General features: G+C 39.9%; 1 protein-coding gene across 6 annotated transcripts; it reads right to left on the bottom strand.

Annotated features, from left to right (window-relative positions):
- Positions 1-34: 34 nt before the first annotated feature.
- zfr2 (zinc finger RNA binding protein 2) lies at positions 35-16658 on the bottom strand. 6 transcript variants are annotated; one of them, XM_044044325.1, is made up of 19 exons: positions 16559-16658; positions 14748-15003; positions 14388-14508; positions 13416-13643; positions 12685-13028; positions 11653-11841; positions 10980-11223; positions 10231-10409; positions 9927-10046; positions 9283-9428; positions 8856-8982; positions 8555-8760; positions 7725-7893; positions 6443-6617; positions 3589-3680; positions 2830-2925; positions 2485-2596; positions 2143-2240; positions 35-1698 (listed from the first exon to the last, which is right to left on the bottom strand). In XM_044044325.1, exons 1-19 carry the CDS (start codon positions 16609-16611, stop codon positions 1519-1521), a joined length of 3135 nt encoding a protein of 1044 aa, XP_043900260.1. In that variant the 5' UTR covers positions 16612-16658; the 3' UTR covers positions 35-1518. The 6 variants fall into 6 exon arrangements, with proteins under 6 accessions (XP_043900260.1, XP_043900261.1, XP_043900262.1 ...); XM_044044326.1 differs by having other exon boundaries at positions 3589-3677; XM_044044327.1 differs by having other exon boundaries at positions 13416-13640.
- Positions 16659-18648: the final 1990 nt, after the last annotated feature.

Below are 18648 nucleotides of genomic sequence, written 5' to 3'. Positions count from 1 at the left end.
TAACAATAATGAGAAAAAAACAGTGGACATCAGGTGGCTTAAAAGTGTTTTAATGTCTCTCCTTAATTTTAAGCAACACTACAAAGATGTTCAAATAATAGGACAGCAATCTTGCACACCTTTGTTGAAACAATACAAAATAGAAACCTTCGGAAATAAAATAAGATAAAATAAGCTATATTTATAGTATATGTAGTAGTAAATGAAAATAAAACTGCACACTATTGGCTCATGTCAACTTTTAAGCCAAAGAGTTGTGCAACTGTCCTTTCCCTGTCCAACATGTCTGTGAAACAAGTTAGTTATTGTGACCTGACAAAAGCATGTTCCCCTTTTCCAATCGTCAGTTCACACACAGTATAATGCAGGCACAAGGAAGCAACCAATATCTCATTACAGAAGAAATTCAGTCCTATTTTCATGACAAAAGCTTCTCTCTTCTGTTCACCACACTCTGGAAAAAGAGAGATTACCAGGTATATTTAAGTGATAAAGTCATGGCTGCATACAGGAACACAGCCATTTCAGTTAAGTGCTTCAATTTTCTCAGCATGCGACAGACTGTGCAAAGTAAGACTCATCCCATCAAAAACAGATCGACTCTCCAGTGTGACCTCCACAGAAATAAATAAGGGGGATTATTGCGCAAAGCAGAGTGTGTAGTTTCTGAAAAAGTTTACTTAAAATATTTTAAGGTTAAGTTATTTCAGTCTATTCTTCTTCCGGATTAAAGTGAAAGGCCTTTAGTTGATTTCAAAACTAATCGTTTCTAATCTCCCACAAGTTTTCAACATGTATCGGGAGGAAATGTCAACAGAGTTTTGCAGGAGACTTAACAGAGGGCGGATAGTTCACGAAGGACTATCTTATTAAGAATGTGTCATTTTAGGCACAAAGAATGTCAAAGTAATGTACACTCTCAATCTATTGCGATCCTGAACAAAGGCCCTCTTGTGCTCAAATCACTCTCAATCTTATTTGATCTCTCTCACAGCTAGTTTAACAACCATTTGTTTTAAACACAGACTAAAAAACACACTTAAGTGAACAGCTGTCAAGTACCAACACAAGTCCAGTGATTCCCGACTCAAGGGTCTGGTGGTTAAATTGAACTGGCCTGAAAAGTAGTCGAGTTCAACTTCTGGAAATAAAGCTTAAGGTGCTTAAGACTGGAGGCTTTAACATCACAGAAAACAACACAACCATATGTGACGGTGGTGGTGGAGCTAAGGTCAGTCAGTAGTTAGTGTGCAATACTAAAATGGAATGATTGCCATCAGTCATGTTTGAACCAATTCTCTGCACACTTCGAAACACACATTTGTAGTATTTGTGTTCTCACACTTCAGTCCTTCCCCCTTTATTCCTACATAATTCCTCTTAATTCAAGAGAAGACATGTAACATGTAAAGTCAGTTATATTCATATGTGTATAGCTGTGCATTAAGATTGTTGTCAAGGTCACACATTTTAGAGTTGTGACTCTGTACCAGCCTCTAAACTAGCAAACACCTCACCTCAAGCACTTGCTTCTTCCTCCTTTTTATCTTTTTTGCCCTCACCCTCACCCTCACCCTCCCCTGTGTCGCTGATGTCTCGTCTGCGTTTGCGGTTGCGAGCGCTGGCCTTGGACGCGGGCAGGGACTCCATGCCTAGAACTTTGTGGATCTGGCGGAACGCAAGCAGCCGTAGAGCATGCTGAAACCAAAGAGGACAGGAGTGGGAAATTGATGATTGTAGGGTTTTGCATTTCTTCACTGTCATGACTACTAAAATAATAACACATACTCCCAATTGATTATTATTTAAGGACTGACAGCACAAAGGCAAACAGGTGGATGGGGAGTTTGTGGCTATGTGTCAAGTTTTTTTTTGAATGTGCATGATTTACAGTATCTTACACCTCCACATTTTCTACTCCCTCCCCCTGCAGCCACTCAGGCTACCAGCTTCACATTTTAACTTCCTCCTCCCAATGACATAATTTTTTTAATTCTCACAGAGCAGCATTTTTAATGCAAAATACAAATCTTTCTTTACCTCAGGTTTAATACTGGCCCATTTGTTAAAAACAGCAATCACTTACGACAAACGCTAGTTTAACCTCCACATGACCATGGTATTCATAGTGCGTGTGGATACCTGTGCACTGGCAGTTATGTCCTCTCTTGCTTGAAGCATCATGCTTTCCAAAGAATCTGTTGGTTCCTTCTCACAAGGGTCCATCAACCCTGGTCCATCTGAGTGAGGGGAAGAAAACATTTCATTAAATTGAATTGTTTTTTGTCATCACGGATCACGACAGAGATATAACACTATAAGACAATTTAACTGCATTCTGGAAGAAATAAAAGCTCTGACTGAGCATGACATTCATCAAATGGAGTAATTATATGACCAAGTGTAGTCTTTGTAGTAGTGTAGATAGCTAGCATAATTATTGTGATGCATTCATGAAACGCTTTGTTTAACTACTTGTATCACCTGGAAGCAGGATGCCTGTGGAGATGCACTCCAGGACTCTACGCATGGCCTCCCCGGGGCTCAGCGGGCCTGTAGCACTGCTTATCACCTTCTCCACAAGCAGCTCCATCGCCTGGAGACGGACACAGAAGGATTCAAGATCCACCAATACAAAAAGTACACACCATCATATCTTGAGTCTTGTTTCAAAAACATGTGGGGGAAGACATTTGGTGAGACACTGACGCAGCATGAGCTTTATCATGTGCATGTGTTATCACATTTTTAATCTTTATCCACAAAGAGTATACAGCTTCAGAAATGAAGGAATATTGAAAAGTCAACAGAGCAAAGACAGATGCTTACCCAGCCAGGCATCTTCCCCCAGGTGGGCACACGCTGACACAAATCTCTCAGCACCCGAATGATGATCACACAGGACTGCAGCCCATTGGCACGAGCCTTCAGAAAATAAGGCAAGAAAACAATAGAGGTATTTGTTTAACAGAAATGTAAAAAATCCTTTTGAATTTATAACAAGAATTATGTAGAATTCAACACAACAATACAAAATGTTTGAGATCCTAAAGTTAAAAATCAGTCCCACAGGGAGTTTTTTGACAATGTAGTGCTTTGAATTATGTGTTACCACTCTCACAAAAACAGCATTTCTATATTTCAATAAATAAATAATAAGAAGAACGTTCATTTCCACGTTCATACCAAAATAGTTCTTCTTCTGAACAGTCATACACAGCACCCTATTGAATAGCAATAAGGAAGTTAAATCAATTTTCATGTTAAAATACTTCTGCAAAAATAATGCTGCATAAATATATCACAAATATGGGATAGGAATCCAGGTGTCAAAATAACAACTGTAAATATGAAGAAGAAGAGACAAGAAGCTCTTATAAAGAGGCAAACTCAAAACACCTGAAACGCTGGACTTTTTACAAGCACATTTTTTTACAAGAGCACATTTTTGAAGCTACTACATTCAGCACTCATTAAGCTCCACCCTGAAGGTTCATGAATCTTCAGAAAGTACTACCCGCAAGCAGGGAACATTTTGGAGGTAAAGCATTTACCTGGGTGGAAATGCAGCTTGAGTGAGGCATTTACCTGAAACCATTTGGCATGACGGAGAGCAGCCAGGTATTCCAGACATTTCTTCTTATTCAGAAGATCAGGCGCATCCCTCTCAGCCACACCTGCTAGAGATAACATGTAGTGGCTCATGACTTACAGTCAAACTAAAGCAAAGCCCAACCGATGACTGCATTTCATAGTTAGGTGTTGTTACTGTTGATGTACAGCCACTGATCAGGGATTAGTTACAAAAAACAAAAAAAAAAAGGAGAGAAGGATTAATTCTGACTGAAAATTCTTACTTTTTTTGCAATTAAGTGTAAACCACGGAGTACTTCTTCCTCTTAAACACCGCTTTTAACTTGTCATTTTCAGGTGTAACTGGTGATTGCCCACATTCCATTGATGTGTTTGACTGTCAGAGCTGCGGCCCCACACATAAAATGGAGTGGAGCCATCGTTATTTTCACTTGTTAGTTACATCCATTTTCTTATCAACATTTTCTCATTTATTCAAATTCATAATGTTAAATATTCTTTTCACAAGACCAAATGTCCAAATTAAGTATCTTTCACACCATAATATCAGTTTTATGAAGTGAAGCATGAACGTCGATCTTTCTGCAGAATACTTATCAACGGAGGTGTTGCATTCTCATTCTACTATATATAAAAATGATTTTAATTGGGAGTTTTGTAAAAACAAAAACAAAACGAACAAAAGAAAAGAAAAGAATAAAAGCAACCCCCCATATCTTAAAGGATAGGTTCACAAATCATTGAAAGTGATATGAGACAAAATCTACAGTCACTGTCTTGTCATAAAATGCAGTTAATGTTCATATTAGGTTCATACAAGACAATCAAGTGGATATCTAGTAATAAAGTATGGTCTTTTTAGCATAAAAATCCCCTCTTTGTGCTGCATTACAGTGAAGCAATATTAACACAAAAGACATTTGTGATAAAAAGACTAACATCAGAAAAAAACCACTTGGCTTGACTGATGAAACCTAAACCTAAAATGCATTTTTGCAATGAACAGGGACTGTGGACTTTGTCACGCCAGTATAAGATCTCTAGGAGAGTAATATGAACAGGAGGAAGGATCACAGTGAGCATGTCACAAAATTTCGCATTACGAAAGAATTGCAAAATGTCTTACCTATCCTTTAAAACAAAATTACATTTATAAGACTGTGTAAAGCAACAGAAATACTTCGCCTGACTGTCACCCCACCTGAAAATGTTTTTCAAATTTAAAACACTGTGGGCGTGTGTCGCAGTTTAACGGACACACACTGGTTGAACTACAGTCCCACTCCCGCTTGCTCTGTCTCTATCAGGGGTACCTGCAGCCTCACAGTGGAAGACACTTCAGCCGGTTAACAAACCAAAGGCAGTAGTACAGAAGCAGGTGCAGTTACTTGAGCATCTTTATATAATTTATAAGGAGGATTTATGCTAGCTCTGCATTTGCTTTACACAGTCTTTAAAAAGCAAATAAATTAGCTGAAAGTCAAAAGTAGTCAAAGTTATGATTGTTTCTGTGTTGGTATTAGTTCATGTCTTAAATTAAGGACAGGTTTGAAGGCACACAACAGAAGAGTGGTCATCTACAAATAACAAATGAAAGGTGTGTCCAAAACATTCAGTTAGGTTACTGTGATGAGGTAATATTTCACAAGAGCAGCCTTGGGTCTTTCCACACTTCCACGTTCACTAAAACTGTAGCAACAACAGGACAGTCAATCTCATACAGGGGAATTGTATAACAGAAACAAAGATACTGATTTGAAGTCTACACTGCCATACCACTTAGAATCAAAGACCCATACTGACTTAGACTCTTAGAGCAGGGACTTTTTGTTTATATAGCAGAAGCTGAGCCCCAGCTTACGATCGACACTCTGGAAAGCTTAATAAACACAGGCAACCTGGTTAGCTTTTCTATTCTTAGTGGTATGTGTATGAGTGTGGTCTTCAGATTAGCCTTGCCTAGGTCTGCTGATACAGATTTGGGGGCACTGATCAACAAACCCAAACAAAATGTGAAAATATAAAAAAACATTTGTATCATGTTTTCCAAATGGGGATAAAACATTAAAATGCTGACAGTGGTCAGAGCAGGTGCAGGAGTGTTTGCGACACAATGATCTTGAAATGGCAGGGAAATAAGGACAATGTATACACTACAGTCATCTTATTTTTTCAATGCTGATCATTGTGAGGCTATAAAAAGACACTCCAACACCTCATCACTGATAATGCCACACTGTGATGCAGGGATGAAAGACAAGGGAATGGGAAGTCGCTGGACCTCAAAATCCCCTTGTGTGTTTCATCGCCATAATGCAACGGGAAGCAGGACTTTTCTTCTTACATTTGGAACCATTCACCATTTGGAGCATTTCCATCCCTGGACATTATCTGAACACTGACCAACTCTTCAGTCATCTATTATAGATTTCCAAAGGTTTTAAGTGAGCGTGTGTTCATAAAATAAACACACACCCTTCACCCTTGTGGCACAGAAAGGTCGGAGAGCCCGGCTTTTGATTCCCATGATGTGGAAAAGAAAGGAATTGGGTACTATAGCTACATAAAAATGGGGGAAATAAAAGTAGTGGGATAAATGAAGGTGTGCTTTTGACTATTTTAGGAGTTAAAAAAAACAAAACAAAACTGAAAATGTGGGCTTAGTTTTAAGTCCCACCTCTCATTCTTTGTTATTTATATTATTTCAGCCAAAAATTTTGCGTAACAGGTAGAAATGTGGAGTAAGGGTTTTAAAATATACAATATATATATATATTTGTATGTAGAGTGTACTACACATATTGCTCACATTTGGTTGTCTGGTACTGAAAGCTTTGGCTTCTCTAACCTTTCTCAGCCGATTTTCCTCCTGCCTGCTTGTCCTTCTCAGACGCAGGGTCCTCCCTCATCAGCGGCGAGGTGAGAGAAATGGTCACCTGCATTTTGGGCTCCTTGCTTGAAAATATCACGATGTTCGCCTCCTCGGGGTGAGCCTGCACCTCATACTGATCTTCAGAAAATGTCTGCCGGTTAAAAGGACACTTGGGATTACTCACTACAGAGGAGGAGGGGTGTAGGGGCAAAGAATAGCCATGTTTGGCAAGGTTACAGGGCAGGGCTGCTATGATTTTTATCAAGGGTTTTTTTCTCCCGAGTCTATTGGGAAGAAGGTTACATTACATAGAACAGGGCCCGGGATAAGAGTGATAGCGTTTCTCAACAATGTCATTGCAATGGTTAAGTTTGGGAGAGAAAGGGGTCACTTAAGGGAAAAAAAAACATCCCCAACTCACTCTGTAGGATTCAGGTGTCATAACCAGGCAGTAAATCTAAAGATCAGTGAAATGCACCTTCAGTGAATCACGCATTCTGGCTAAAGCAGGTGGGAGGAAGACTGAAGAATTAAAACACTTCACTTCAAAACCTTGTATTCGGTACCAAACCTTGAAAGTCACATGTTCTATCTTTGGCCTGTGTGCAGTTTTTTTTTGAACATATAAAAATGTCTCCCAAAAGTAAAATACACACAGTTTGTCTTTGGCATGTTATTAGTGGGATGATTGCTTAAAGTTGACTGAAAGGGGTTTTACATAGTAGCGTTACTGAGTTGAAGTGATATCAGCACCAGCAAATGTGCAGATTAGATCCACAAAGGACTGAAATACTGAGAGCCAACTCTGAAGATTTCATTCTCAATATTATTCATTGATACATGTGTGGAGGAAATAACTCTCATTTCAGGCTGTCAGAGACAGTTGTACATGTTCACTGACAGTAAATTAACTACTTACGCATACAAAATGTGATTAACCCAAATAACATATTTTTAAGTCTTGGATTTTTTTCAGATTTTTGTCAATTAATTTTTTTTTTGATTTCTTATATAACAGCTTTAAGGGTAAAAAGTCAGGTTCTCGTTTTATTTGTTGTGCAACAATTAGATCATTCAGTCCCTCAGTGTACCGCTCTTATGACTCAAGTCATAAGGCCCATAATGATAGTTTGTTCCTCTTTTTCAAATATTTTGCACCATACATTTAACTTTTGTAAGGATTGAACCCACAAAAAAATTACCTTACATTAAAAATGTAAGGTAAACAATTGTTACTGTTGTTGCAAGGTTTTCTTACCGCCATTTCCTCGGGCAGATGCTTTGCAATGCTCTTCAACAAAGAGATGGTGGGTTTCTTAGCCGTAAGAAGGATGATCTCCACATTTCTGTCGCCACGAAGCAGCAGGCCTTTGGCCAGGATTCCCACCCTCATAACACCTTTCAGAAGACGAGCTGAATTCTCAGCACTATTAGAGATGGAAAGAATCCAACATTAAAACTTGCTTGGCTGGTTTTACACACTTTTTCAGATTTAAAATCATCATGAGGTAAAATTTCAGTAGGCCCTCTGTGGAGCCTTGTTTTGTTTGTAAAAACTGATCCATTATCAATTTAATGAACCGGCTGAAGAAGTGGCATTTGTCATGAACATTTTATTTATGCATGACTCTTTTTTTTTTTCTTTCCCCCTGACCAAACATCTTGTAGTCCTGCATTCATATTTCATACTCTTGCATCATAGCATGGTCTTTTGTTATGTTATGAGAACAAAAGTGCTTTCAGTCTTTACTATTTTAATCCTTGTTTTAACCTTTTGAAAATTTAATATTACAGCTATTTTAGCTTAAGGTCTCGTAAAGAATAACATCACAGAGGCTATCTTTCAGTTGAAGCCGAGTAGATGTTTGGTGATGCAGTGGGACAAAGTGATTGTACAGCAGATTGACGACAGAGTGTATGTCTCATGTGAAGCAGAACAAATGATCTGAAGCTACTGGAAGATCTCCTTAGTTACTGCTGCTAGATGTTTTGAGCACAGATTAAAGATCCTATTTTTTTTAATTCATGAACAACTAATGCACAAACCAAAATAATTCCAAAGAAGCTTTTCTCTGCTAAAATCTTTACCCTTTCTCGTCTCCTTCGTCAGTAGCAGCACTGGCAACAGCGGGCGTCTCCTTCTCCAACAAGGAATCTGACACCAGTTTTAGGGCTCTCTCAGTGTGGGAGACGATCCTCTGAACAGCCTGCAGCTCGTCCTCCACTGGGTAAATTGTGGAGTGCTTTGCCATGATGTGACGGTCGTCAAGCGAGTCTGGCCTGCGCACGCATGGCTTTACAGACGGAATCAAGCAAAAACACTTGGTCTCAGAAAAGGTTAGATTTAATATTTTTAGTCCCAAAAACAAATAAAAAGTGTGGTGCTTACCAGTAGAGGGGGCACTGGCATACCAGGGCGGCTCATTAATGGTGGCGGAGCCAACCTGCGTCTCTGCTCCCCCCAGTACATCTGCTCCTCCTCCATTCTCCTCCAGTACACATCCTCCTCATATCGTCTGCAGGAGACAAATTCATTTATTTGTTACGAGAATATGTTGATTATTAAAGTACAAAAAACAGACGTTAAACAAAACAAATACTAAAATCTAAATTTAGTATAATTATCCAGAAAGTACAAAAAAAAACTTAACTGTGTAAATATGTCATGTTTAACAGTCATATTATACACCTTATGGACATCCACTCTTCTATTATTACTCGTTAATGCGTCATCATCCTTGTTATATGGAAACTTGCAAACGTACCAATAGAGTGGGAACTGGTTTCTGACAAAGAACTCTGGCTATAAGTCTGACCTCATTTCCATGTGCCAGCGTTGCTCATCGTCTCTCTGTCTCTTCAGCACTGCCTTCTGCTTCTGCTTCTTCAGCTTGCTCTCCTGCAGCTTCCTTGCTCGGTTACTGGGCTTAATCTCCACAGGAAGTTCTGGATTCACTTTCTTCTACAGAGATAGAGCAGAGAACAGGTCAAATTAAGTGCAATGTGACATAACAATATTACAAGTCAGTCAGACTTGTACTTTATCATTTGTCTTTTCTCTCTCCTTTTATTCACCTCTTTATTTAAGATTTGGTTCTCAGTCCACCTTTTTCTAGTTTGTCCCAGCAGTTTCAGTTTCTTTAAAGTTTCAAAATCTTGTGTTTTCACTGCCACTTCAAGGCAGACCAGTGCGCAGCACTCTCACTATCACTCCATCATGAACACATGCTGGCCATCAGTAACACCAGTAGGAAATCCATTGTTTTCACTGTCCACAACAGGCAGGCAGAACAGTCTACAATACGTGCCATATGGATGTATTTTGAGTGTTCTAGGTGTTTGTTCACTGGGTAGTCACAACAACCACCATATGCTTTAATCTTATTCTGTGCGAATCACTACATATAATGTGGGCTTGAAATCACTCATCTCAAACCCTCCTCATACTTAAACCTTTTACCTTGTATTGCAGTCTGTGCCTTCTTCCCTTCAGGTGCATGTCTTTAGCATTTGGGTCATTAAAGCTGCATTCACACAGTTTACAGTGAAATCGAATCACTTTGCCGTCATCATTATGGACCTGAAAAATAAAAGACCGGGTGAATACGAATTATCAACCTATAATCTTATACATGTGACTCCTTATATTTCTTATATATAGTTCTATTTTTAAGACACAGGACCAATGACTGTAAAGCAGTTTATAGCCTAATAGACTGATATTAAAGAATCTCAATTTATGTTGTGGTATTTTTCTTGCTCACCTCTTCTACATAGTCGTGTCCTACTGGCTGGATGTCACCCTGGCCACTCACTCCATCCTCATCATCACTCAGAGGCTCCATCTTCTGAACCGACTGTACCGTGGGCTCCACCTTTGCAGCCACCACTGGTGCTGCTGCTGCTGCTGCTGTCACCACTGGAGTGTTGACAGGCTTAGTGGCTGTGACATGCAAGACAATAACAATTAGAGAGTTCATTTCCAGAATTAAATAAGCCTGTGCTTTTGGAAGTTCTAGTAAACGGGAAAAAAAAAGGTTCAACTGCCTGAAAATAGCCTCTTACGTATTTAACTATAATGTTCATGCTTAAGATGAAGAGTGACTGCTTAACCCTGCTCAAATATTAATGCTACTAAACTTTACAATTAAGTCTCTTATATTATAATTCGCCTTTCTGCATGGAGTTTGCATGTTCTCCCCATGTGTGCTCTGGCTTCCTCCCACAGTCCAAAAATATGCAATATGGGGATACGGTACATTGCTCACTCTAAATTGACCTTAAGTGTGAATGTGAGTGTGAATGGTCGTTTGCCTCTATGCATGTGGCCCTGCGATGGACTGGCGAACTGTCTGGGGTGTATCCCGCCTATTACACTGGGGAAAATGTGCATGGAGCTGCTATATTAATGTGGTCAACTTTATCAGTCAACTACCGGTAGATGAGCAGTGGGTTTTTTAAATATGAATGAAACAAAAGTCCTAATAATCTACATAACAAACCACCAACTTACAAACAATAGTTAATTTGGAAGGAGCTGGTTTCTTGACTGGGGGTGCTGTTGCTTTAGCCGAGGCATTTACAGCCACCTGTTTTGGCGTTGCAGTGGGAGTAGAAGTGGTGGACACTGTGGCAGAAGCCGGGCTCAAGACTGAAGGTTTCCCAACTGTTGAGGTTGTGATGACTGGAGCAGAATTCACCAACACAGGCTCAGTTGAAGGTATAGGTTTGCCCAGCTTGGTGTGAAGTTTCACCACCTTTCCAAGGTTGACAAAGGGAGACAGAGAGATACAACCATTTAAGACTGCTGATATTTAATCCCACCCTTAATCCCTCTGGGGGGTTTTGTTCCAAGACCTGGCAGCTCAGATGGAATATCACATGAGTACACCACAGTCACACACCCAGTCACAGTTTGTTTTTTTTCGTTTTTTTTTAAAGCATGACTATAGCTGCCTCTGTCATTATCAAATATACTGATACATGAATTGGTAAAATAATATTTTACTGAAGTGTACTGAAAACATCTCAGTAAAAAGTACTGATCAAAGAACATTCAAGGTATGTAATTTTACTACAGTTGCCATGGAATACAGATCAAAGAAAGGACAGAAGGAGAGACCAACATTCCCTGAATAAATAAGAGAGATATGCTGAATAATTACACTAAAGCATCAACGCTTTACCTTCTGGTGTTTGGCCCCACGAATATGGGCAGCATAGGCATCCACTCCAGTGCAGGAGACATCACATAGCTCACAGCGTAGCTGCGTCTGCACCCCTCTGGGTCCGTTGCTGGTCCCCGTCTGTCCCCCAGACTTCAGCGCTGCCTCCTTTTTCTTATGCTTCTGACCCTCAAGATGCTCCCGGTATGTCTGGTGCAGTAAATCAAAATAGTTAGCAAGATGGCGCATCCAAAATTACAGAACTGCCTTTAATGTGATGACGAATTAAACTTGGTTTTATCATGCCAGACAATACCCCGATTAATACCAACATTTCAGATAGACATTTAATCATGCATTAATTAGCACTGAATTGGCACCTGTGACATCTGAACAATGAACAATGTTTTTTTTCCATCAGTCTTGATGGGAACACAAATACCCGGATGAGCACTTCAGTTTCTTCTTAATCTTATTTATTTTTTGACATCAATGCAAATTCATGTGACATTTCATAAGCATTGCTATGTCACACACTCATCTTCTGGCTGTCTGCATGTAAATAGCCACTTATGTTTGTGCTTTTCACAATTTGGGACAGCACTCAATATATTTCGTATCAATCATTTGAATCAATTCAAAGAACAATTGAGCTCCATGGTGGTGGAGTTTTCTTTTTCACATTTGTGACATCACAATTCACACACAGGTGACATGGGTTTCATTCAGGTTCACAAATCCTGGGTGAAAAATTACCATAGGTGTGAGTGTGAGAGTGAATGGTTGTTTGTCTCTATGTGGCCCTGCGATGGACTGGCAAACTATCCAGGGTGTACCCCGCATATCGCCCTATGTCAGCTGAGATTGGCACAGCGGTAAAGTGGTAGAAAATGGGTGGATGGATGGATGGATGGCGATCCTGGGTGAACCCGCTCATTTTAGTATGAAGAGGCTTTAGTGTGCTTTATGTTTTGTGCTCTTAGATCCACAAAATCATTGCCTGTTCATATTCAAAACATCTTAAATAAATCATGCTCCTTTAAAATATTGTACCTGAGGACCTGCACAGCTGATCTTGCAAATGTCGCAGTAGTGAAGCTGTGGTTGTTTTGGAGGCCCTTTGGGCTTCTGCAGCTTGTTTTGGTGAAATGTTGGCTTTTTGTAGGCGTTTGCTGCTGGAGCTGTCACCATGTTGCTCCCTGAGTTGCTCCAGGATGAGCTGGTTAGTTGCTTGAGTGGTGGTTGGATGGGAGGTTTGGGCTGTTGGAGTTGTTGTGACTGTTTGGGCTGCTGAGGTGGAGGCTGTGGCTGGGTGAGAGTCTGCCGAGCTGGCTGGTAATAGGAAGGGGTGGATGTGGAGGTGTAGCCCGTTGAGTCATAACTGGAGTAGCTAATGCCTGAAGTTAAGAGAAAAGAGGACACTTATTATAGATCAACAAACAATATGTTGATCTCATAATAATTTTGCAATTTTGAATTCTACTGTTCAAATAAAAGCCTGGTTGTTCAGGATAAATGCTTCCTTGCTCGCCCCTTTACTACTACTGTATATAAACAAATGCTCCCCCTTCGGTCAGGTCTGACAATATTGCTTGACAGAGGCCATTTTCAGATGAAGCATCACAATGCATGCATGAAAAAGTAATATAACTTTAAATTACAGAAGAAAGATGTCAACATAAGCAGGTCTTCAGTAATAGACATTTTTACCATGGGTACCCAAACATTTTCAAATCAAGCCTCTTGGGCACAAAAATGCATGGCCAATCCATTTTCAGTGTTACCCGAGTAAGAAGTGGCTGCAACAGTGGAGCTGAAGGAGGAGCCAAGGGTGTAGGACGAAATGGGAGTTGGAGGCTGTTGAACACTGGTGGAGACTGGGTAGATGTTGTAGCTGGTGGACACAGAGCTGGAGGGGGCCAAAGGTTTCAGGGCCGTTACCTGCCTCTGGGGAGGCGGAGGCTGGCTATACACAGTGGAGGGCGCTGGACTGTAAGCACTCTTCACTCCTACTGAAGGATAGAAAGATGGGGGCAAGGAGGAGGAGGGGAGCAGATGTAGAGAGGGAGCTCATCAGAGCGAGGAAAGTGAAAGAAATCTGAAACATCCACTGCATCCTCTGGGGCTGCCTATCAAGAGGTTTTGGCAAGACAGATGGGATGCTTGTTTCTCTACCAAAGCAGCAGCAAACACATTTCAGATATATCATATTACCTTTCAAAGTATAAAGTAGACTGAAAATGATGGCCAACAAATCGCCCTAAAAAAACATGAGGCATGTGTGTGCACTATACTATTAATTAAATCTGAAGCAACTACTATAACACTGACATTATTGTTGTTTTGTTGTTTTTTTGTTGTGGGTCATTGCAGTAAATATATTCTTAGTCAAATCTAAGAAACCTGTCTGGTGTTTTTTTAAAAAGTGTCCCCAAGTGTGGGCTTGACATCTACTGGTGGCTGTAAACATTCCCTGTCACCCACTAATAGTAGGCAACCTATACTTGACCCAGTATGGGAAGAACCTTTCATCTTGTCTTATGTATTAAAATGGACAAATGTCTGTTTTTATAAAACCTACCAAAAAAATGATTGAAGAGGTTTTCTGAGAACATTTTACATTTAAAGAGAAACTTGACAGTGCTCCCTGGTGGACAAATTGTGTAATGGTGTCAAAACATTTGGTATTCCTGAATATTGAATATTGATTGAGCAAAACTTAATACCAACAGTACAATGAAAATAAACCTACTCACCAGTCTGGTAGTAATTCTCTGTGGGTGCCCTCTGAGCTGAGGCTACACTGGTCTGGTAGTACTGTTTATTGTCATAGGTGGTCACAGCTGCAGGACGTCCGTAGGCATAGCTGTTGTCCTGCTGTTGTTCACAAGAGAGCATTCAATCCAGTGGGAAAGCAGCAAAGCAGACATTGACATCAATATTTAACGTACAGATATCTTAGCTCTGCATTTAAGCTTTGTTTTAGCTTTATATTCTGTTGCGAGTTTTATATCCAAAATTGTTTTGTCTCTGTAACTATTTTATACAATACAATACACAATATACCACATTATTATGAAAGTGAAAAACCATGAAAGTAAAAGAAAGAAACTGACCGTGTCTGAGTACACCTGGTACGTCTGTGGGGTGGCGGCGGGCTGCGGGGGGGCCGGGGGGTCTGGCTGTCTATAAGTGTAGTCTGGTGGGGCCTGGTGGCTCTGATAAGCAGGGTAAGGGGCAGAGACCACAGGCCGTGCTGCCTGGACTGGAGCAGGAGAGTAGGACGCAGTCACAGCATGAACCACAGCTGGAGCCTGCTGGACACTGTAACTGGCTGTGGAGGGATGAGAGTAGGCTGGGGGAGGCTGGGTACTGAGGGTGAGAGGAGAGAGAGAAACCAAGAGAAGCAAAACAATTGACTTTAAATAATATTGACCTTTTCGGGGGAGACTATCAACTACTGCATGGAAATCTTGCCACATCAGTTAAACAGGATAAAGGCTGCAATCTTCAAAGATCAAGTTACCAACATTAATACCAAGTGATAAAACAAACTGTTACTGAAACCATAAGGCTAATTAACAACATGGCTGTTTTTAGAGTTGACCTCACTCGGGCAGTAGCATGTGCGAGGTTTAACGCACTTGAGCATCTTGAAATCACACTCACAAGCAACAGAGAAAAGCTGCAGGCAGAGAACATTACCACAGCAGTGTTGTCATTGGCAAGTCTGGAAACGGCAGTCACTGACAAAGACATGTGTCAGGATGATCAAGAACACGACAGAGCTAAAATTAAAATGATGCCTGAAGGTCATAAAAGACCACATGCTGTAAGAGCGATACACTGATTCATGACCTAAAAAAAAAAAAGGCTGGATCCAAAGCAAATACAAAACAGTTACACAGGGGTAGTAGACTAGTATGTATGCAGCCTGTAGAGATCAGTAGTTCCTCTACAGTATCCTGAACTTTTTATGTAGGGAGACAATTTTTAAAGATAACATCTATCTCAACACAATGTGTTGCCATGTCTGCCATACAATGTTTCAAAATTATTTTTACTGCCATTTTTGGGACACCTGATCCAATAAACTGAAACAGAGAAAGAATTTGGCTATAGGCAATAGACAATAGGTGTGGAGGAGGAGGACACACTGTAAAGACTGAGGTGCTTTGATGCCAGTCTTCAAAACAGGAAACCTTCACGGACCACTGGATGAAAATGACATATCACTTATATCTAGGATGGTACGCAAGGCAAAAGGAGAAGGAGAGGCAGTGGTGCAATATTACGAATGCCAACTGCCGTGAATCACCAAACAAGATGAAAATAGGTTGTCATAGAAGCAAAAGGACAGAAAGAGACAGCAGTAACGGATGCTTAAACGCAGAGGACAGTAACACAACATTACGAATGTCAGCAGCAACATCTAAGCAACTAATACGATGTTTTCCCTGACACACAGACTTGCTAGACACTGACACATCCAGCTAATTGCAATGCCCTTCACAGACTGTTTAATAAACCTATTACCATAACACATTGTAGTGACTGTTGTTTGAGAGACTCGGGACGTTCAGCAGTGCTGCACCGGGTTTAGCCTCTCTAATCCGACACTGGGCACACCTGACGCCGGTTGCCTTTCCTGCAACTGGATGATTATTGCAAAACGCTGAGTGGCAACGACATCGGTAGCATCTTTCAGAAAGGACGAGGACCGGGTTGGACTGATTGGTCGGTCAGTGTGACGGCCTGTCTGCCTGCGGACTCTGGGAGCTAACGCGGAGCTAACAAAGCTAGCTGTTTTCTAAACACGTCATGGACTCCCACCACTGACACCGAGTGTCCGCCGATAAACAGCACCCAAACTGATTACCCAAGGCCCCACAGGCTTCCTGACAACGAGCCGCTTCGCTTTAATTACCTGTACTGCGGACCGGCACCATGTGTGAAGCCGAAATAATTGCTTGCAGCCATCTTGGCAACTCCGGTACAGTAGAGCGGCGGAGGACAGCAGTAATATAGCTGTGTCTGACCGTCAAGATAGTTCACCCCCAAAACACGACGTGGTAGCCTACACCGGAACTGCGTCGAAAACAAACTTCTCCTGTCGCGCTACCATGCGCGACTAATTTTTTTACATCAGGAAAATACCAAAGAAATATATATAATATTTACAGATATTAATAAATTGGATACTTTGTTAATTGGTTGAATTTGCAGGCTCCACTTACCTGTGACCAGGTTGTAATATAGTGTAACAGATATGACACACAGTGAAAATCATACATTGTACAAAATAAACAAAATTAGTTCCCGATGCTCTTGATTTATGGTAAAATAATCTGACTCATTTTGTAATCACTCAGTAACAACTTGGTATTAACAATTTAAAAGGTGTCATAAGGGAGTCTGAATTTCAACATTACAATATGGGAATTACTAATTGTTATTCTCAAACATTTTAATGTGAACCTATTACAGTCATTTTCATTACCAAGCTATTACCTGCATATTACACTTGAAATTACATGGTATTACTGTGACAGTAGCTCCTTATTACCGTGCTGGGAATTGCATAAGAGGGTAATGCCATACTACCTCCATATTGAAACATTTATTACCATACTACTGGTGCTACTTTGTTCAAGTTGAACCTAACCAAAAAACTAATGGATGACTACCCTATATATAAAAAAATATATTCACAATCTTCTTTGTTGAAGTTCTCTAAATCATTCCCTCAATTTGTTCCTTGTTTGATGAAATGAACTGCATAATAAAACCATAAGATGTAACAGACGAAAGGTCTTTACCTGTGTGGTGCTTGTGTTTACATTTTATGGCGTGATTAATTTTTCGATAGACAATCAAATCAGTTGAAAAAGAATTAACTATCTTATGTTTATCTATTTAATATTTAATATTTTTGATTGTATCGTCATTATGTTCCATTTCATTATTTTTTATATTTATAATATGTATTGCACTTACACCAAATAAAGATATGCTTTTATATCAAATTTGAATCAGTGATGGTAATCATTACCATATAAGTTATTTCAATAGCAATTTCACAGAAGTTTAACATATATATCAATATTTTCTAGTACAGATTAACTGAATGTTTTACGTTATGTTTGTGAAAGGTTTTTCTCATTATTTGTTGTGTTCTGCCATGAAATAATTTTAAAACCATGACCTTTTTTTGTTTGTTTGTTTGTTTGTGTTTACTAAAATATGTCTTTAAATATCCACTATTCAATAAATATTAATAAAAAAATAAATAAACAGAAGTGTAAGCGAAGACGGAAGTAACGTGCAGTGAACCGCCTTGTGCTCCAGTCTCCTGCGGTCTCTGCTGAATGTCAATCACGTTTGTATACAACATAAATCAAAACGGCTAATGCGGTCACGTCAGCTGTAGTTCATGGTTACGTGGTCAAACTACTGAATTCTTTGTGCGCACGTGATTAAACGTTTACAGATATTAAAATCATCAGCACAAGATGTGAGAGCTGTTATAGGAGTTTAGAATTCAGTCTGAAATAAAGCACATAAAGGGCAGTATGTGTGGATGGCAGTTTTCTATTACTTTCGTATAAGGAACAAAACTCATGATACAAAATCGTGGAGAAGGATGTGACTGAATTCATTCACAGTGGTAATAGTGTGGCCAACAGGTCACATGCAGCCCTCCAGTCGATTTCCTGTGGCCCACCACTTATTAGCTATTTAAATAATGAATTATTTCTGTATGTTTTTTAATACAAAGATTAATTTTACATCATTGATACATTTTTATTTTGAGTTATACAGTATATCTAGACTTTTGTTTTGAAATTCTGTGAAATATCATCAAAAATATTGTTATTGCAATATCAGAATATGGTGATATAATTGTTATATCACCCACCCTTACTGGAGAACACTTCCTTTTACCCAAAATGCTGGACTTTTTTCACTTGACGGGCCCCCTCCTGATCACACTCAAGTACAGCCCACTCAGTCCTT

Source organism: Solea senegalensis, linkage group LG14 (assembly GCF_019176455.1).
Source record: "Solea senegalensis isolate Sse05_10M linkage group LG14, IFAPA_SoseM_1, whole genome shotgun sequence".
In the NCBI taxonomy this organism is placed as follows: domain Eukaryota; kingdom Metazoa; phylum Chordata; class Actinopteri; order Pleuronectiformes; family Soleidae; genus Solea; species Solea senegalensis.
This window is presented reverse-complemented; position numbering and strand designations above follow the sequence as displayed.